The sequence below is a fragment of the Chelonoidis abingdonii genome, chromosome 3, assembly GCF_003597395.2.
Source record: "Chelonoidis abingdonii isolate Lonesome George chromosome 3, CheloAbing_2.0, whole genome shotgun sequence".
In the NCBI taxonomy this organism is placed as follows: domain Eukaryota; kingdom Metazoa; phylum Chordata; order Testudines; family Testudinidae; genus Chelonoidis; species Chelonoidis abingdonii.
In genome coordinates, this window is record NC_133771.1 from 62,038,825 (window position 1) to 62,060,294 (window position 21,470).

The window sequence follows — 21,470 nt, forward strand, 5'->3', positions numbered from 1 at the left end:
TGCTGGGAAATCCAAAAGTTAGCGTAACTTTCTCATTGTGTAAACATCTTGTATACTAAAGCTTTTTGCGTATCATAACCATTTATGTAACCCCATGGGCATTAGGTTGGCCCCTTTTTAAATATTCAAGTTTTGTTAACAGTACAATATTTTAAATTGCTGGTAACTTGATTTTATTCTCACTTCCTGTTTATAGTTTTCTTTGTGCATTCACTTAATGTTAATCGCAAACAAATCTAATATAGTTATTGCTTGCTTATTACACTGACCACTGTAATGTTTCTGGGGTTTTTTTTGGGAGTTCTGTTTTTAAAAAATATATTTTTGTGTATTTTTAAGCCATCTGTGTAGACAGGCTTTGAGTTATAGTATGGTTTTAAGACTATCTTGCTGCCATTTTGCTGTATTACAGTATACCCATATTTTTCTCCCCAACTGTTTAGTGAGGCAAAACTGCTCCGCATAGATGAGAGTGATGGGTCCTTCAATCCCACTGAAGAAAAGAAGGTAAGTATTTTATATATTCATCCGTTAAAACACATATGAAGATTTTAGTTTTAAACAGAGTTGTATAGTAATCCAATTAAATTAAAAAAAAAAATGAAAAACTTGTTGCCTTTCTATGATGCACTTGGCAAAAATATCTTGAGTTGCATTCCTTTACTATTCATTCTGAATTCCAGGGGGCTTGCTTGCTGTACAGTACTATCTTTTCTTTCTTCTGAGCTCTGAAACCATTAGCATTGATGGTTACTTTTAACTCTGGACAACTACCAGTCTAAGACTACATTGTTTTTCCTTTGCAGAAAGACTAAACTTACCTCCTAGTCTTTCTTGACCATATACAGTGGTGTATTTCCTGGTTTTGAATATCTGTGTGTGTATCTGGGGGTGGGAAGCAGTGAAGGGTGGTTGTGTTCTTTTGCGATTTTGATGGCAGGTGCTGAAGTATTCTGTTTGAAAGAAGTTTCATAATACTTGAAAATTTCAGTGTTTTGAGTAGTGGGTATGTGTAGCAAAGAAAGACTGTCTTTCTCCTTACCAAATCACCTGAGAAATGCAAGCCAGTGAATCAGACCAAATGAATGATTAAGCAAATGGCTACAGGTGATGACTCCATAGATGAGGAGGAATAGGCTGTGTATGGTTATAGCAATGCTATTTAACTAGTAATATAGAGCATTACATTTTTTAATTTATATGTTTATATTAATATAGGCTTAATACATTTAACAGTAATTGAAAGAGAATAGTCCTCTAATATATTTTCCAAAGTTCAAAAAGCTATCTGGAATCCAAAAAAAAAAGAGTAGAAATGCTGATGTTATCTCCTAAAGACATTATCTTGGCAATGCAGAATAGTTTTATTTCCTAATATTTACATATTTCTGGGTTTAAGGGCACTGCATTTATTGTAAAATTTTCTCCGTATAAATGGCATGTTCTCTTGTCATTTTTTGTAGTTTCTGGAATTATGCTATCTAGGACAAAACTTTAGACGAGAGTTCTGAATAGAATATTATATGAAATGTAATTTTAGTTTGAGTTATGAGGTCTTGGGAAAACTGTTTGTTTGAAGACCAAAGGACAGGATTTATGTCGGAAATGGCATATGACTAGGTTTTAGATCAGGGGTTAGCAACCTTTCAGAAGTGGTGTGCCGAGTCTTCATTTATTCACTCTAATTTAAAGTTTCGCGTGCCAGTAATACATTTTACTGTTTTTAGAAGATCTTTTTCTATAAGTCTGTAATATATAACTAAACTATTGTTGTATGTAAAGTAAATAAGGTTTTTAAAATGTTTAAAAAGCTTCATTTAAAATTAAATTAAAATGCAGAGCCCCCCGGACCAGTGGCCAGGACCCGGGCAGTGAGAGTGCTGCTGAAAATCAGCGCGCGTGCTACCTTCGGCACGCGTGCCATAGGTTGCCTACCCCTGTTTTAGATAGAACATTAAGATTTTTCACATCTAGTACAAAGGCAGTTAAATATGGGTTCCAATGAGTATTCATACAAGTATTTCACAGCTTAATAATTGTATACTCTCATCAACCAAACATTTTACTAATTGTCTCATTACAGTCACTACGCTGTCGACCAGGAACTGTTGGCACCAGCAGCGAGTACCTAAAAACATATGCAAGGCGAGGCAAAACTGGAAGTTTTAGAGTTTTGAAAGGGAACTCAATTGGACTCAACATGCTGGGAAATAGCAAGAAATTGAGGTACAGAATTTCTACGTTTACTAAGTAATTGCTTAGTTAACAATGTTTTATTTAAACATGATATATGAATATCATTTTAGATACCATTTTTCTTCAAGTGATTGCTCATGTGTATTCCACAGTAGGGGTATGTGCTCGCCATGTGCACCAGTGATGGAAGTTTTTCTCCTAGCAGTACCCGTAGCGGGGAGCGCCCCCTGGAGTGACACCTGCCTGGCACGGTATAAGAGGAGCTGTACACTCCCCCCACCCTCAGTTCCTTCTTGCTGCCATTGAAGGTGCATCGAAATGTCTCTTCTCCAGCATTGCTATAGCTTGTTCCCAGAACTGTTTGTTCGTTTAGTACCTGTAGTTAATTAGCATAGTTAGTTTAGTTAGTCAGTGAACCTGGGCCGGGGCATGCCCTGAGCCCCGGGATTTAAGTCGTAAAGTTCTTGTTGGCGTTCTGTGCCAAGAAGCGACCCGCACGCAGACTGTTTGCGCTGCTTGGGAGAAATCCATATCAGTGAGAGGTGCAAGATTTTGCAAATCGTTTAAGCTTTGGACCAAAAGAGAAAGGGACATTAGGCTCCAAGCCATTCTGATGGATTTGGCGCTGACCCCGACCCCGGCACACTACTCCAAGCTGGTACCGGGCACCGTGATGTTAGTACGCGGCAATCTGCTGGTGCCATCAGCCAGTCGGCACCACTCTCTGTCTACGGGGCACACCAAGAGGGCCAAGAAGATTCCCTCTTCACAGCAGCTCCAAGCTTCCAGTTAAGAGTGGCAAACCATCAGGCCCTCTTGGGTTGGTATGAATTTAATCTGTGGGGTTCCCTGCCTAAATTTGAGGTCTCGCTCCATGACCGTGATAAGGAGGAGTTCAGGGTGCTAGTGGAGGAAGGGGCAACGGTGGCTTGGGCTTCCCTGCAGGCTGCCTTAGATGCTGTGGACCTGGCCACACGTTCAGTGGCCTCTGTGGTGTCCATGAGACACGTGTCATGGCTCCTGCTCTCTGGGCTCTCCAGTGAGGCACAGTTGTCCATGCAGGATCTCCCGTTTGATGGGAAAACTCTGTTTCCAGAGGAAACAGATACAAGGCTGCATGACATGAAGGACTCACACATGACCCTCCAGACCCTGAGTCTCTATGTCCCAGCTCCGGCAAAATCTAAGTTCAAGCCACAGCAGACTCTGAGCCCGGAGACACCTTCATAGGAAGTCTCAGCCTGCCCCCGAGCCTGGACTTCCCCCATTCCCCCCACCAAGGGGAAGCAGGCAGGGAAAAGACAATTTTGACGGGACACTTGGAGGCAACCCACCAGTCCTTATCAGGGATCCATCCCCAATAAAGCTTCTCTTCTCCAACCAGTTTGGGTGCTTTCCTTTTGGAATGGTCTCTGCTCACTTTGAACCGATGGGTCCTCTACACCATCTGCTGGGGTTGCAACCTCCAGTTTACCTCCTCCCGGCCCAACCGGTTCCTAGGAGCGATAGAGGCGGTGCCCAAGGAGTTCATGGGTAAGGGGTACTACTCCTGTTGTTTCCTTATTCCAAAGGCCAAGGAGGGACTCAGGCCCATACTGGGCCTATGGGGTTTGAACCAGCACATGGTGAAGCTCAAGTTTTGCACGGTCTCCCTGGCCTCCATCATCTGCTCCCTGGATCCTGGGGACTAGTATGCTACCCTCAAGCTACAAGACGCATACTTCCACATTCACATATTTGAGGGCCACAGGCGCTTCGTCCATTTTTATGGTGGGACAGAATCATTACCAATTTATGGTCCTCCCATTTGGGCTGTCCACTGCCCCCAGATTGTTGACAAAATGCATGTCGGTGATAGTGGCCTACCGCAGATTGCGGAGGCCACAGATGTTTCCCTGTCTGGATGACTGGCTTTCAAGGACACCTCCCGGTCGCAGGTGAGGGATCACGTGGCGCTCCTCCTGTCCACATGCACCGCCTTAGGCCTGCTGGTAAACAACACCAAGTCCACGTTAGTCCTGGTCCATCACATAGTTTATCAGGGCACTCCTGGACGCAGTGTTGGCCAGGGCCTCCTTCCCACCAGACAGGTTCGAGACCCTTAAAGGTCTCATTGACTCGATCACAAGGTTCCTGGTCACAACGGCCAGGGTTTGCCTGCAGCTTTTGGGTCATATGTTGGTGTGCACGTATGTGGTCCGTCACGCCAGACTCAGGATGAGGCCCTTCAAGCTCTGCTTGGCCTCAAATTTTTCCTAGACCACGGACAGGATGGACAAGGTCCTTCCTGTGCTGGATGCTGTGATTATCTCCCTGCGATGGTGGTTCACTGCGAACAACATGCTCCAAGGAGTCCTCTTCAGGGACAAGGCCCCATCACTGGAGCTGGTGTCCAGTACGTCAGACCTGGGTTGGGGGGCCTATGTGGGGAGCTTTCAGACCCAAGGCCTGTGGTCGGCTCAGGACCTGATCCTGCACATAAACATCAGAGAGCTCAGAGCGGCGCGGCTGACGTGTATGGCCTTCCGCCCGCACCAGGAGGGCAAGGTAGTCAGGCCCCTCATGGACAACACAGGCTCGATGTTCTATATCAACAGGCAAGGCGGGACCTGCTCCTCTGCCTCAAAGCCTTCAGGCTGTGGGACTTCTGTATAGCCCACAACATCCACCTGAATGCCTTCCACTTACTGGATTCCTGCAATGAGAGGGCGGATCGCTTGAGCAGGGACTTCTCCTCACAACACGTGTGGTCCGTCCACCTGGAAGTTGCCCACTGGCTCTTCCGAAGATGGGGAACTCCCCAGGTGGACCTATTCATGACTCGACAGAACCAGCGATGCCCCCGGTTCTGCTCCAGGGGGGTCTGGGGAGGGGCACTAGCTCCAATGCCTTTCTCCTGTCCTGGTCAAGCCGGCTTCTCTACTCCTTCCCCCCTCCCCCCCACCATTCACTCTGATCAGCAGGGTCCTGGAGAAGATAGTCGGACAAGGCCCAAGTCCTCCTGATTGCCCCAGTGTGGCCCAGGCAGTATTGGTTCGGGACCCTCACAGGCCTGGTAGTAGTTCTGCCATGGCCATTGCCGCTCCTCCCAGGCCTGTTCTCACAGGACCAAGGCTGCCTCCTCCCTCCCAAACTAGCGGCTCTTCACCTTATTGTGTGGCTGCTCAGGGGTTAGGTGAAGAGGAAGGGATATGCTCAGAGCAAGTTCAAAGTACATCCTCCTTGAAAGTAGACGGCCCTCCACTCGCCGCACTTATTTGGCAAAGTAGTCCCAGTTTTCTAGGTGGGCAGCAGACCAGGGTGTCTCCCTGGTGACCACCCCAATCCAGCTTATCCTTGATTATCTCCTCTAGCTGAGGGCCCAGGGCCTGGTGCCCTCATCCGTCAAGGTGCACCTGGTGGTCATATCTGCCTTCCAGCCACCAGTGCAAGGACACTCGGTGTTTTCCCATGCTATGACTGGCCAGTTCCTTAAGGATCTAGACAGTCTTTTCCTGTACTCTAGACCCCCGGTTCTACAGTGGGACCTAAACCTGGTGTTGGCTCGTCTCACAGAGCCCCCATTTGAGCCACTGGCCACATGCTCCTTGTCTCACCTCCTGTGGAAGGTTGTCTTCCTGGTTGTTATCAGGTCGACCAGGCAAGTCTCAGCGCTCAGAGACCTAACCTCTGAACTGCCGTACACAGTCTTTTTCATAAGGACAAGGTCCAGCTCAGCCCACACCCCGCGTTCCTCCCAACGTTTTTCTACCGGTCCTCTGCCTCAAGCGTCATGCGTCCAGTTAGGAACGCTGAGCGTGTGGCAGGCTCTGGCTTTCTACCTCAGGTGGATTAAGCCGTTCAGAAAGTCCTTGCAACAATTTGTCAACTTGGCTGAGCGCATGAGGGGCCAGCTGATTTCCACTCAGAGGCTTTCCAATTGGATCACTTCATGCATCCGTTCATGTTATGAACTGGTGGATGTTCCCCCGCCACCCATTGTGAGGGCTCACTTGACCTGGGCACAGGCCTCGTCGGCTGCCTTCATGGCCCACGTCCCCATCCAGAACATTTCTAGGGCCGCCATGTGGTCGTCGGTTCACACATTCATCTCACACTGTGCGATTGTCTCCCAAACCAGAGATGACGCTGGGTTTGGCAGGGCCGTCCTCTGCCCTTGGGACTTGTGAACTCCTACCCACCTCCGACAGATAGAGCTTGGAATCACCTATTGTGGAATACGTATGAGCAATCACTCGAAGAAGAAAAGACAGTTATCTTTTCCGTAACTGGTGGTCTTCAAGATGTGTTGCTCATGTCTATTCCACATCCCACCTTCCTTCCCCTCTGTCAGAGTTGTCTGGCAAGAAGGAACTGAGGGTGGGGGGAGCGCGCAGCTCCCCTTATATCACCCCAGGCAGGCACCACTCTAGAGGTCATGGGGGTGGTCCCCCCTGCAGGTACTGTTAGGGAAAAAACTTCATGCACCAGTGCACGTAGTGAGCACCCAAACCTATTGTGGTATAGACATGAGCAACACGTCTCGAAGAACACCAGTTACAGAAAAGGTAACTTTTTTCACTGACTGGAGTGAAATTAAGGAAATATAGCAAAGACTTTGCTAATCAATTTGCACTTTGCTAATCTGTGCAATTGACAAGTTGCAAATAAAAGTGGTCTCTCTCCTTTTCAGCAAAATTTAAGAGCAGAGTGCCATAGTGAGATCTTTAAATTTCCAATACTCCTACAAAATGTGTTATATAGCATTTACTAGTAAATGCTAAAGGCTTTCTGAACAAAATTTACTGACCCTGGATATTCAACTGCATCTTGACTAAGTACCATTCAAGACTGCTTTTACCATCACACAATCTCCCATTCATCACCCTGAGATATGGAATGTAATGTGTATTCTCTTGGTCATAGGCTTCTGCCTCTTCCAGGCAATTTCCAGGACTAGCTGGGATGCTCCTTCATTTCCCCTCTGATAGGACATTATAACACACAAGAACCACTTTGCACTACTTCAGAGCAAGTTTTCATCAACTCTGCTCCCTCTCAGATTCAGCCTGAGCTCTGGCCTCAAAAGAATTGAGCACAAATGCTGATATCTGTTTATTTCGTGTTCCAGCAGCTCACCACCACTGCTGGTATTCACTGACAATACTCCTACTCTACTCTTTTTTATTCAAGTTATAACTGAAAGCAATAACTATATGAAACACCAGCCACAGGAAGTTTGTAATATAGTTAAATTGTTTCCAGTGATGTCAGTTCCCATCCACCCCATATGCAGGGAAGAGATCACAAGACATCCAGTCAATAAATAGCCATCTTATATAAAGTCAAACCAAGCATAACCTGAACCTCAGCCATGTGTTGATATGCAGGAAGTTATTGGTTAATAAATGGTAGTGTAGCCATGCTGTGGTCTCAGGATATGAGTGAGAGGAAGAGGTGGGCAGGGCAGTATCTCTTATTGGACCAACTTCCATTGGTAGAAGGGTTAAGCTTTTGAACTTCACAAACCTCTTTGTTAGGACTCTGTGGCGCTCAAAAGCTAGTCTCTTCTCTAAACAGAAGTTAGTCCAATAAAATATATTATCTCACTTACCCTCTCTCACTCATTTGTGGAATCAACATGGCTACACCGCCACTTGTGTCTCTCCTAAGTTAATAAGACACTTCCAGTGACTCTTATCACTGAGAGTCACTTCAGCTAGTGTGCATCATAGAAACATGGAGTGATCTTACATCCAGTGCTGTCTGACCTTGTTTCCTCCCACTACACTGTACACTAAAGACTCTTAACGTGGAGAAAACAAATCTGGAAATGGTCAAACCATTCTGTTCCTAGACATACAGTTTCTAGCTGTGGGCAGTCTGATTTGGATCCTTGGACTGAATATAAATATAAGGNTGCGCCTGATTAACATGCACAGGCAGTACGGGGCTTCTCCTGCAGCCGCCGCGGCGCCCCGGCACTCGGGAGCGGGCAAGGGCCGGGCCTGGCCTGCGGTGCAGGCTCCGCCAGAGTCTCTAGCAGGCTCGGCCCAGAACGACCTTCCCCAGCCCCGGGCGCAGCCAGACACACCCAGCTAGCGGCTGCACTGCGGCTGGCTGGACGCGAGCCCGGCGGAGGCGGCCCAGGCCCTTTCGGTACTTTCACCTCCCGCCAGCAAAGCGGTGACTCCAGCCCGCACACGCCCGTGTGACTTGTTAGCACTACGAATCCCTCATAGGGCGGCATGACGGATCCATAGGAGCAGAGCAATGCCGGTTGTGGATGCACGTTGACATAACACGGATACATTTATCCGCTCATACTTCTGCGTTTGAAAGACGAGGGATTAGGCAGATATTGGAAATGGACAGTGTGTACGAGCCCACGAGATCAGAACGCCAGGCTCGCGAACACGTTCCAGATACATATTTACAGGATAGTCGGGAAAGATTTGCAGTTACATTGGGGTGAATTATTTACATTTTTAAAAGAATCGGATAGGTGGGAAGCTCATAAATATTTACACGAGCAGGTAAAGAATCAGCATCTTAATAAGGAGCCTTTTAAAAAATTATGAAGATGATGGTTCTAATGCCTCAGAAAGCCCATTTTAAAAAATGGATATTGTTTTTTCTTAAAAGCACAGCAAGAAAAGAAATACAACCACAGCAATACCTAAACACTTTCGTGTAGAATGGCAGGTATATAACCCACAAGTGTGATGTTAAATAATACAGATTTTTCTCCCTAAAATGCTAGAAATATTTTCATAACGCCCATTAATGTTGGATAGGAATTATCTGCGCGTAGCACAGGATGAAAACATAGACATTGTAAAAGATATGGATTTTTTTAAAACCCTAACTAGGTATTTTTGCAACCGAGGGAACAATTTTTGCGTTTAAAAAATGCCCTTAAATTTTTGTTTGTCATCAAGCCATCTCCTTGTATTTCATTTCTGGAGGAGACCAGATCCCAGACCAAGCCTGTGGCAAAACTCCCACTGCTTTCAGCTGCCGGAGTAGAGACTGTAGGTTGAGGGTTTTCCCATTTTGCTTTGGTCGCACATTGCTCAGAGTTCCTGTGTCAAGTGTGTGTGTGAGAGAGAGGGAGAGCTCGGGAAACACAAACACAAATATCAACACTGAGATATTTGGGTTTATTCAGGTCCATTCAAATCTCTAACACAGCTTTCCTGCTCAGAGGGCAGAGGAGCTCAGCAGATATTTGTATTCAGTGTATTCCCCCAGCTCCCCCAAAAATGGCTGGGGTTTTACTTGTGTATTTGAGGAAAAGAAAGCTAAAACTGAGCGGTAAGTTTCAGGGTAACACATTTAGCAGGGCCAACGAGAGGCCTGATCTTGCTCACTTGAAAGTCAACAGCAAAACTCCCATTTACTTTAAGGAAATCAGTGTCCCCGACAAAGTTTGTACACGTGAATGATCTAGCCTGTTCTGTATATGGATTACATATTCCAAGGGTGTTTGCTTGAATGCTGTAGTGGTTAGAATAAACCCAGCTGCCTTTATTATTTCCCCAGTTGGCACATACATGTACATAGACCGTCATATGTATGTGTGTATATGGGACACCACACAATACTTCGTTACCCAGTCTATCTGTCCTGCAGTGCACAGCTTCCTTTGATTTTAGTGGGAGCTTTTATTTGGCCCTTACCAGAAATAGCTGCCTGGTTTTGTAAAGTGGCACATAATTTTCAAACAGATAGCTTTCTTGTTCCTACATCAATGGCAATTTGAAACGTTATAATACAATATTTTAATATCCAGTTGCAAAAAATGCAGATCAAATATTTTTTTAACTTGTGGGGAGAAAAGATATTTTTGTCACGTTCAGATGGAATTTTACCAAACTTTCCCAAAAGATTCGCCTTAGAGATGAGAATAAGTAGAGATACCTGGCCACACCAGGATTGGCTTATTACTCAATTTAAGAGGAGTGTGTGTGTGGGGGGGTGCGTATAAAGACGGGATGTCCATGAAATCCTAGTGTGTGAAAAACCTGCTTAGCCTCTTGGCAAACGCCAACCACTGGTGAGTGAAATGGAGCAGTTCATTTTAAATTCCATACAGCAGTGCCTTTAAAATATATCCCTGGAAAGCAAAACATTATTTTCCTAGTGCTGAAAAGGGGCCCATAACATAACCACTCTGTTGTCTTGGATTTATCGAGATAGTGAGATAGCAGAGAATCTATGAATTTTTAACAAAAGTCTTGGTGATCTGCGGAGTAGAGTTTGAAAAGAAGTGAAAGACCCGCTGTGAGGACCCGGGACAGCATTAACACTGGCATTTCTGGAGAAACGTTTTCAGGGTTATTTTAATAGGAACCCTGCGTCAGCTTATGTTACAAAATGTAATTAATAGTAAAAGCAGCTTTCACCAAATGCATGGGAGGAAGCTGTACACTGCAGGTCAGAGGCTGCATTATCCATTAACTGAGTGTTTAGCACTTAGTAGTGTTGTGGTGTTCAAGGCTAGCGAGAAAAAGCTTGAGTGAAAAAATCTCTCTCTCTCTTATGTATATTATATATGCCAGAGCTGGTGGAAGAAACAAGTGATTTTCCGAGATCTACCCTTATAATGATTAACCAGTGAATGAGAAGTCACTATCCTGCATCGTTCTGAACCAATGAAAGTACATACGGTTTTTTCCAGCTCATACTGGAATAATCCTCCAATCCTTGCTCCTACAAAACTCTCATTGACTTAAACAGGAGTCTTGGCCGCTGGAATAGGTCAATTTTATTCTATATCTATATTAGATTGCACTTTAGTTATGTTTGTAAGATGTTGTGTTTCTTATAGCTTTTAGTGCACAAGAACAGTTAACAGAAAATCCCAGAATTATAAGAATTAAGGATGAAAAAGACTCATTACGTCCTCCCCTCCCCCAGCAGGAGTATTCCCTTTGTTCCCTAGTTGTGGGGGGAAAGCGTGTATATATAACTAGTATATAACGAGCTAAGTACAGAGGCTATGTGGATGGAATCATAGGATTGGAAGGGACCTCCGGAGGTCATCTAGTCCAGTCCCCTGCACTCATGGCAGAGCTAAGTAGAGACCATCTCTGATAGGTGTTTGTTTAACCTGCTCTTAAAAATCTCCTATGATGGAGATTCCACAACCTCCCTAGGCAATTTATTCCAGTGATTAACCACCCTGACAGGAAGCTTTTTCTAATGTTCAACCTAAACCTCCCTTGCTGCAATTCAAGCTGATTTGCTTCTTGTCCTATTCTCAGAGGTTAAGGAGAACAATTTTTCTCCATCTTCCTTGTAACAACCTTTTATGTACTTGAAAACTGTTATTCTGTCCCCCATCAGTAGTGTCTTTTCCAGACTAAACAAACCCAGTTTTTTCAATCTTCCCTTATAGGTTATGTTTTCTAGACCTTTAATAATTTTTGTTGCTCTTCTCTGGACTGTCTCCAGTTTGTCCACATCTATCTGAAACATGGCACCCAGAACTGAATACAATACTCCAGCTGAGGCCTAATCAGCACTGAGTAGAGCGGAAGAATTATTTCTTGTGTCTTGCTTACAACACTCCTGCTAATACATCCCAGAATGATGTTTGCTTTTGCAATAGTGTTACACTGTTGACTCGTAATTAGCTGTCGGTCCACTGTGACCTCGAGATCCCTTTCCACTTCTCCAGTTTGTCCAGAACATTTTGAATTTGAATCCTATCTTTCAAAGCACTCGCAACCATTCCCAGCTTGGTAGTGTCTGCAAACTTTCTAAATGTACTCTCTATGCCATTATCTAAATCATTGAACTGGACCCAGAACTGATCCCTGTGGGACCCCACTCGTTATGCCCTTCCAACATGACACTGACCCACTGATAACTATTGTCTGGGAACGGTTTTCCAACCCACCTTGTTGCAGCTCCATCGGTTTTGCACCCACCTTGTTGTAGCTCCATCTACGTTGCATTTCCCTTATTTGTTTGAGATGGTCATGTGAAACAGTATCAAAAGCTTTACTAAAGTCAAGATATACCATGTTTCAGAGTAACAGCCGTGTTAGTCTGCATCTGCAATAAGAACAGGAGTACTTGTGGCACCTTAGAGACTAACATTTATTTGAGCATAAGCTTTCGTGGGCTACAGCCCACTTCATCAGATGCATAGAATGGAACATATAGTGAGGAGAGAGACACATACCAAGAACATGAAAAGGTGGCAGTTGTCATACCAACTCTAAGAGGCTAATTAATTAAGAGAAAAAACTTTATACCATGTCTATTGCTTTTCCCTCATCCAGAAATCTTTCTTTGTCAGGATAACAAGCCATCAGGTTGGTTTGACACGTTTTGTTCTTGACAAATCCATGTTAACTCTTACTTATCACCTTATTATCTTCTAGATGTTTGCGAACTGATTGCTTAACTTGCTCCGTTATTGTTTAAGGTACAAAAGTTAAGCTGACTCGTTTGTAATTCCCCAGGTTGTCCTTATTTCACTTTTTTTACAGATTGGCACTATGGTTTCCCTTTTCCAGTCGTCTGGAATCTCTCCTGTCTTCCATGACTTTTCAAAGATAATCGCTAATGGCTTAGATACTCCTTGAGTATTCTAGGATGCATTTCACCAGGTCCTGGTGACTTGAAAACATCTAACTTGTCTAAGTAATTTTTAACTTGTTCTTTTCCTATTTTAGCCTCTGATCCAACCTCATTTTCACTGACATTCACTTTGTTAGATGTCCAGTCACCACTAAGCTACTTGGTGAAAACTGAAACAAATAAATCATTAAGCACCTCTGCCATTTCCATATTTTTCTGTTTCTTCTCCCCTCCCTGACTGACTAACGGGCCTACCCTGTCCTTAGTCTTCTCTTGCTTGTAATGTATTTGTAGAATGTTTTTTGTTACCCTTTAGACTCTAGCTAGTTTGATCTCATTTTGTGCCTTGGCCTTTCTAATTTTCTCCTCACATACTTGTCTTATTTGTTTATATTCATCCTTTGTAATTTTCTTTTTGTAAGACTTTTTTTTTTTTAGATCATTGAAGATCTCCTGGCTAAGCCAGGGTGGTCTCTTGCCATACTTTCTATCTTTCCTACGCAGTGGGATAGTTTGGTTTTGTTCCCTTAATAATGTCTCTTTGAAGAACTGCCAGCCGTCTTCAATTGTTTTTCCCCTTAAATTTGCTTCCCATGGGATCTTACTTACCAACTCCTAGAGTTTGCTAAAGTCTGCTTTCTTGAAATCCATTGTCTTAATTTTGCTGTTCTCCTTCTTACCATTCCTTGGAATCATGAACTCTAGCATTTCATGATCACTTTCACCCAAGCTGCCTTCCACGTTCAAATTCTCAACCAGTTCCTCCCTCTTTGTCAAAATCAAATCTAGAACAGCCTCTCCCCAGTAGCTTTCCCCACATTCTGAAATAAAAGATTGTCTCCAATACATTCCAAGAACTTGTGAGATAATCTGTGCCTTGCTGTGTTGTTTTTCCCAACAGATATCTGAGTAGTTGAAGTCCCCCGTCACCAGCAAGTCCTGTGCTTTGGATAATGGTTAGTTGTTTAAAAAAAGCCTCATCCGCTTCTTCTTCCTGGTTAGGTGGTCTGTAGTAGACCCCTACCATGACATCACTCTTGTTTTTTACCCCTTTTATCCTTACCCAGAGACATTCAACAAGTCTGTCTCCTATTTCCATCTCCACTGCAGTCCAAGCGTGTGCATTTTTAATATATAAGGCAACACCTCTTCCCTTTTTTCTCTGCCTGTCATTCTTGAGCAAGATGTACCACATGATGCCAGCTGTCATAATTGTTTATTTACTAGCATTTCGAGTTCTTCCTGTTTTATTCCCCATACTTCTCGCATTAGTATACAGACATCTAAGATACTGATTTTTATTCCCCCGGCCTCCTGTTCTGTCTTGTCTCTTCTTTATCTCTGCTATAACAGCCCATGCTTCCCCCAAATTCTGACCCTTCTCCCAAGTCTCCATGTTTTTTACTTACCTGTGGACTTTGGTCACCTGGCCCCTTCAAATGTAGTTTAAAGCCTTCCTCACTAGGCTAGCCAGTCTGTATCCAAATATGCTCTTCCCCTTCCTCAGTAGGTGGACCCCATCTCTGCTTAGCAGGCCTTCTTGCTGGAACAGCATCTCGTAGTCAAGGAAGCTGAATCTCTCCTGGCGACACTATCTTCACAATCAGGCATTCGCCTCCAGGATGCATCTGTCTCTGCCTTGGCCCCACCCCTTACCGTTTATCGGAATGATGGAAGAGAACACCATCTGCGCTCCCAACTCCTTTACCCTTACTCCCAGAGCCCCATAGTCACTTGATCTGATTATAGGTGGAACTGGTAGCAAACTATACTTCAGGTTGACAAACACTTTCCATTGCAAGACTCTGTTTCAGTTGTTGTTTATAACAGCCATTTGGACTGTAATTTCCCATGCTGGGTGTGTGCCTTGAGCTTATTTATTTTTTTAATGTTTTAGCAAAATTGGTCCAGCTGTTTCTCAGAACAAAGTTAGGGAGAAATATATTATTTTGCCCATATTAAGTGTTTATGTCCATTTCATTGGGAAGGTTTAGCATTTCCATGCTTTGGAGCATGGTCTCGAAATTTGGCAGGCCTGTCATCCTGGTTTCAGTCGTGTGCCTTTTGTCATTCCCATGAAAACCTGCCCAAACTGGCCAAGTGAATAGCCTCCCAGAAACTGCAATTCACATATACTTAATAGAGACTTGTTAGTTTGGCAGTTAAATTATCTGATGATTCCATTTGCACTTAGCATGCTCACACCCAAGGCTACAGCTGCAAAGCAGGTGTTTCCCTGCAGTTGCTCTTGGTAGCCAGGAACCATTGTAGCGTGAAGCACAGGAACTGAAAGCAAGGAGTCTGTGTACTCAGTGGTATGTGCACATTCAGTGGTGTGCGCACATCTGCCCTCCTTCTGCCAGGGATAACTTTTATACTGCATTCAGATAGTTGTCTTGCCTAGGAAGGGTATTTGACACCAACAGCTATTGATTTTGATTGGCTCTCAACTGCTGGCCCAACTTCGTGTAACAATGGCTTTTCTGCTCAGGGGCTTGCCAATCAGGCAAGCGAGAGAGGTGTGGCTGGAGCTTCTCAGTTGTGTGCATGTCATGGAGGGGAGACCCTACTTAAGAGTAGGATTCCTCTTTGTGTAGGAGGGACTGAGGATTAGGGGTAACTGACGCCAAATATCAGGAGTACTTGCAGAAGAAAGAAGGCAGGAGGGACTCTGCTTCCTGAAATACTTCAGACTAACAGAAAGGGTAAGATCAGCCCAAGGGAGGGTGTATATCAGGACTGCAGTTATTTTCAAAGATCTGTAACTCTAGAGTGCTTTGAGTAAAGTTTCTTTAGTTAAGAACTTCCATTGTTTCTGTTCTTGTTTTCTGCCCTTTGTCCATGTTCCTATTCAAGATAATTTAAGATCCAGTCAAACTGCGATAGAGCTAAAAGTGAATCTCTCAAAACTTGAGTGACTGGGCAACAAAATGGCAGAGAAATTCAAACTTGATAAATGCAGTAATGGCACATTGGAAAACATAATCCCAGCAGTATACCTATAAAATAATGAAGGTCTAAATTGCTCTTCACTCAGGAAAGAAGATGTTGGGGTCGTTGTGCTAGTTCTTTAAAACATACAGTCAGGTGCACGTGACCGTCCAAAAAAACGTGACAGAGTGTGTGGAATCTATTAAGGGGGATTAGATATAAGACAGAAAGATCTATATATCCGCGTATATAAAATCAGTGTACTCCCACATCTTGAATCTGTTTGCGTATGTTGGTTGCTCATCCTCCAGAAAGATATATTGGAATTGGAAAAGGTCTCAGAAAAGGGCCAACAAAAATTATTAGGGGTATGGAAAGCCTTCCATTAGAGAAGAGATTAATGAGACTGTGACTTTTCAGCTTGGAAAAAGGACCAGTAAGTGGGGGATACGATTGAAGGTCTATAAACTCACTGACTGGTATAGGAGAAAGGTAAATTAAGGAGAGTTATTAGTCTTCTTCATAACAGGAACTAGTGACCATCAAATGAATTAATAGGGCAGCATGTTTAAACCAAACAAAGGAAGCTGTGTTTTTCCACAATGGCACCAGTCAACATGTGGATACTCTTTGCCAGAGGTGTTGTCAAGGCCAAGACTATACAGGGTTCAAAAAGAACTAGATAATCATTTGAGGTAGTCCATCAGTATGTCCAATTAGCCAGTGATTGGCAGGGATGTGTTCCTAGCCTCCTGTTGCCGAAGCCGGAATGGTCGCAGGTAATGGATCACATGATGGTTACCTATTCTGTTTCATTCCCTCTGGACACCTGTTTTGGCCACTGTGGAAAGACATGATACGGGCTAGATGGTCCTTGTCTGACCTAGTACTGTTTCTTATGCTCTTACGTTCAAAAGATATTAAATTAGAAGCCTGGAGTGTCCCCGCATCCTGAGGTGGAGCTAGGGGGAGTGGTGTAAGCAGCTGGGGAAGCTCAAGGTTTTTAAGCAGTGATTGAGGGGTGGGGGGGGGGCGGGGAGATCTAGAGTGCCTTCGTGGCAGTGCTCCATGGCCCAGGGGCGGCCTTCTGACAAGAGTTCTGAGGCTGGAAGTATTCTGTATAGACCAGAGCTAGAAGTAGTGATTAGATTCTACCCAGACCCAGCTAACTAGAATTTGGCATCTGGGTCCACTTGCAACAGACTAGTGACTATGGCTGGGTACTGGACCAGCTTGTAATAAATTGAGCCACTAATTAATAATGAACATAGTACAACTAAATTCAGTAGCCTTGAGGGAGTAATTGTGCCAGTCACTAGCACTGTACTGAACATTAGTAAGTTCTTTTAACCTTTTCCCTTTTTCCCTTGTTAAAAATACATTGAAATCAAAAGTGAAATTAAAATCCTTACACATGAAACGGCAGCTATTTAAAGGTAGCATAATTCTTCCTGAATGCATTCATATTGCTGAACTAAAAAGTAAGGCGGAACAAAAATCCAAAACAAAACACCTCTCTGTAACATACAAGGGTGCAATGTAGGCTGAGCAGCTGTGTCACCCCTCCTCTCTAACCTGAGGTGCCCTTTACAATGCTTTCCTGCTATAGCCTTCAGCCTAGACTACTCACAAACAGCCCCCAGCATGCAAGTCACTCAGCCAGCCACACGTTGGCTCTTAGCAGCCTTGGTTATACTGAAGAGTGATCTAAACAGACTCCCAGTCTTAGGTTTCCCCCAAGAAGTGTATGTCCTGGACTGAATATAATACAAGTTTTTATATTAAGTTATTACTTCAGTAGAAATAATATGCACATAACATGACACCTCAAATGGAGTTTCCCAAACACTTCAGTTTAAGCACATTAGATTAGATAAAACAATAATACAAATATATTAACTAAGTAATGAGGCATAAAAGTCAGAAATGGTTACAAGAAAATAAAGTTAAAATTCTGCCGGTGCCTAACTGAATAAATTTTCTCACTGTATTCTTTCAGCAGTTTCTTAGGTCAGGATTTCTTAGGTCAGGAGCCCTTCTCCCAGAATTCAACAAATGCTTCCTTTGTTGCTTCTGGGGCCATGAATGTGATGGGCAGGGAGAAAGAAGGTGTGCCTAGGGATATTTGTCCCTCCTTTTTATTGTATGTGTCCCCTTCTTGAAAAACATGTCCAGCTGAGATTCAGGAGACCAAATGTATGTGGAAGGATGTCTCCTGCTGCTTTTTCATCACTGATTTGTTTCCCTTTCTGCTTGATGACTCTGTTTACTGCTTAAATGTAATTTTAAGCAGAGCATACATTCCTTTTGTTTGAGACAGATCTGTCTGCCAACCTCAGTTTGGAATGCATTAATAGCACTATAAAGTGGAATCTTATAACTTCTCAAAGTGTTGTCACACACATTTTATCAGGACAATGTCTGGCAAATTATGAGTTTTCAAAAGATACCTCACAAGGCATACTTTGCACAAAGATTATTATGATAGTGTGTGAGGTGTGGACACAGGTACATTTTGTCATGCTGTCCCACCCCAGTATTATGGCTAAATGGGAAGGTATGATATGTTATTTAAGCCCTAAAGTTACCCTTTATAAAATGGAAAAACATCCCAAGCGAAGCCAATAGAAAGGACCATATACTGTAGCAAATAAAATGTAAGATGGAAGTTAAGGGAAAAGAGAGGTTTTGAAGAGCAAGTAGCCAAAGAAATAAAATATAGGGCTGCATGAGATCTGGACTTTTTTTTTTCTCTCTCTGTTCTGGAGCAGAACAAAACAAACAGTTCTGAAATCTTGTGCAAAACAAAATTCTGAAAATAATCGTCACAGAACCCTCATTTTGGGTCCGTTGACATGTTTTGTTTAGTTTGATTTATATTATACTTTCTAATCTTGAAATAAAAATTGAAACCTTGTTTTGCATCATTTATAAAAACATTGGGTTTTTTTTTAAAGAATTTTTTGTTGAAAGATGCACATTTTCTGATCTGCTCTAATAAAATACTTTAAGTGCGTCACAACGTGGAAGCCTATGTGAAAGAATGGGTGAGCCCATTGCACTACCAGGGAGCAATTTATTTCTGTAATGATATTGAAGTGAAGCAGCATAATTTCTTTATCTGTCTTTACCACAAAAGATACTAGGGGGAGATAGCTGTTTCTGATTTCCTTTTTTCACGTAAGGTATTGTCAGAGATTGACATGTCAAAAGAGGAGATGCTATAATAAATGAATAAAAATCTGGCGTCTGGAATGATTTCAAGGAATACAAAGCAGTGAGCCTTCCTACAGTATTTAGTAAATTGACTGAAAAAACAGTTAAGATGAAAAAAATGGTAGGTATAAACCAGCATGAAAATTATGCATCTGTGAGTTCTTTGAGCATGTGAACCAAATAATAGATAAAGAGATACTAGTTAACATTTATTTGGACTTCGAAAAAGCTTTTGACAAAATCCCTCATGAAACTAAAAAGGAAAATTAAGTAGGACTGGGAGAGAGGTGAACTACGGTGATGGATTAATACTGGTTAACAGACAGAAAATGAAGAGTAGAAATAGCTGATCAATGTTAAGTATGGTGTAGGCTAACAGTGGGGTGTCCACAAGATTCATACTTGAATTGGTTGGTGTTCAATATGTTAATGATTTGGAAAGGGAAGAGAATAGTAAGGTCAGACTTTTGTGGATTGCACAAAACCATTTAAGTCAAGATATGAAAAGAATCCTGTGATATGAAAAGAACTTAACAAAGGTAGGTAAATACTGATGATGTGTGGTGACTGATTACCTTGCATTAGTCAACAATGAACTTCATGTGTATATGGGAAGGAATAATTTGAACTACTCATTAACATTGATTTAAAATCCGATAATGTGAATCACACTGGAAAAAGAGCTGTTCATCATTGTGAACAACTCAATGAAAACCTTTACTCTTTTGATTTCCATTTCATATTGATTACTCATCATGCTAAGATTTATAAAGAGAGGTGAGAAAATTCTAGAAAATATTATTCCATTATAAAATGTGGCGATTCTTCCCATATCATGAATGCCATGCTAAATTTTGGTAACTATATCTCAAAAAAAATTATACCCAAGGTAGAAGGGCTCTAGAGATGAGCAAGTGATTAGTCAAGAAAAAACTTCCAAATGAGTGAGAGATTAGATTAGGACTGTTTAAAAAAAAAAAAAAAAAAAAAAAAAAGTAGGAAGAAACATTAGACTTAAAACATTGGTTCTCAACTTTTATACTGTTGATCCTTTCACATAGCAAGCCCTGAGTACAACCTTGTAGCAGCAGCTAACGATTGCTTTGGCTATTGCATCACTGCAGCCACCCACATGTAAGATTTGCGGCCCACTCAAATGATTCCGACTTGACCGGGTTAGCTGTCTGGCGTTGCACACGCTTCCAGAGGGCTATTGCCACTCGCATTCTCCACTCGTGAGGGCTGCTCTCATGTTTTATTACGGCGTTTCAGGCAGGAAGCAATGTCACAATAGTTCTTAAGAAAGTGCTCTTCACGCATGCGAAACGTTTCTGCAGCCACTCGCGAATCGTCCCACACCGTCAAAAACAATAGCCGTCCTCACAGTTCTGTTGCTTGTTTTCTCCGTAGCCCAAATTCGCGTTTCAATGGTAGTAGATGCCCCGTTAATAGCAGTAGCTCCAAAACGTGGGCCACGGTTATGGAGAATCTGCCCCATCTTCGTCATGCTGTCCTACGACACTCCAGCAATAGCTGCCTCCTCCTCTCTCCTGCCTTTGCAGTTCATTCTATCAGTATAGTCAGCGACAGAGTGACGCGAGGGTGTTGACAACGGTCGGATACCGTTTGTGATCTCAGGTCCAGATTGCTGTGCTATGGCGTTTGCTCAATGCATTCGCAGCGAAACCGCGCCAAGGGTATGTCCTGCTGCCCTCACAAAGGAGGGGTGAGCTGTAGCCAGCACCCACCCGGGGCAATGGTTTTCTGGCCAATCAGGCACTATAGGTGCCTCAACCCGGAAGTGGAACTATGGATAGTTGGAGGAACAGCTACGCACAGGTGCACCTCGCTCCTGCAAATCGATGGCTAGCGCTTGGACCATGGACACAAGCAATCGATTTTGTGATCGGCATGTGGACAGCGCAAAACCAATTTTTATAACATCGGTTTGTCAATCATCCTTTAAACTATTCGAAATAAATCGTGCAGTGTAGACTACCCTACCTCTGTGCCTTTTAGGCATAAATGCTGTAACCAAACAGTCAAGCATCTTTATGTTGACCTGGCCCATACCAAGACTCTTTTAAAGAAAGGACAATCTGATAATGGACCATTAGCAGATATTTCTGCCAAAAAGGACACATTTTCCTAACCTGAGGACTGTGGCGTCTAAGATATTAGATAGTTATAAAAAAAAGATATGTTGGACAATAAGTTTTTTATTCACGCTGATACAGCTCTTAGTCTCAAAGTATTTTGTGGCCATGGTTCCCAAGTTAATTAGGCATTGGGGAAGAAAAATATTTCCTTTACTCTAATTTAGCTGCTTTCATTTTCATATCATACCTTGATTTGTCAGGTTTTTTAGTTTTTTTGTTTTTAAGTCAAGGGGTTCTGAAACTGGGGGTCACACTCCTCAGGGGGTGTAAGTTATTATATGGGGAGTCTACGAGCTGTCAGCCTCCACCAAGCCCCGCTTTGCCTCCAGGTTTTTAACTGTTAAATACATAAACAAGTGTTTTAATTTTATGGGGGGGTCTGTCACATCAGGG

At 43.2% G+C, this 21,470-nt stretch overlaps 1 protein-coding gene across 1 annotated transcript in view; it reads left to right on the forward strand.

Moving 5' to 3' along the window:
• SENP6 (SUMO specific peptidase 6) overlaps positions 1-21,470 on the forward strand; it is a 219,638-nt gene that overhangs the window by 55,931 nt on the left and 142,237 nt on the right. Inside the window, 2 exon segments of the mRNA XM_075064555.1 lie at positions 2,908-2,991; positions 20,742-20,757. Of these exon segments, the coding sequence (XP_074920656.1) occupies positions 2,908-2,991; positions 20,742-20,757 (100 nt within the window).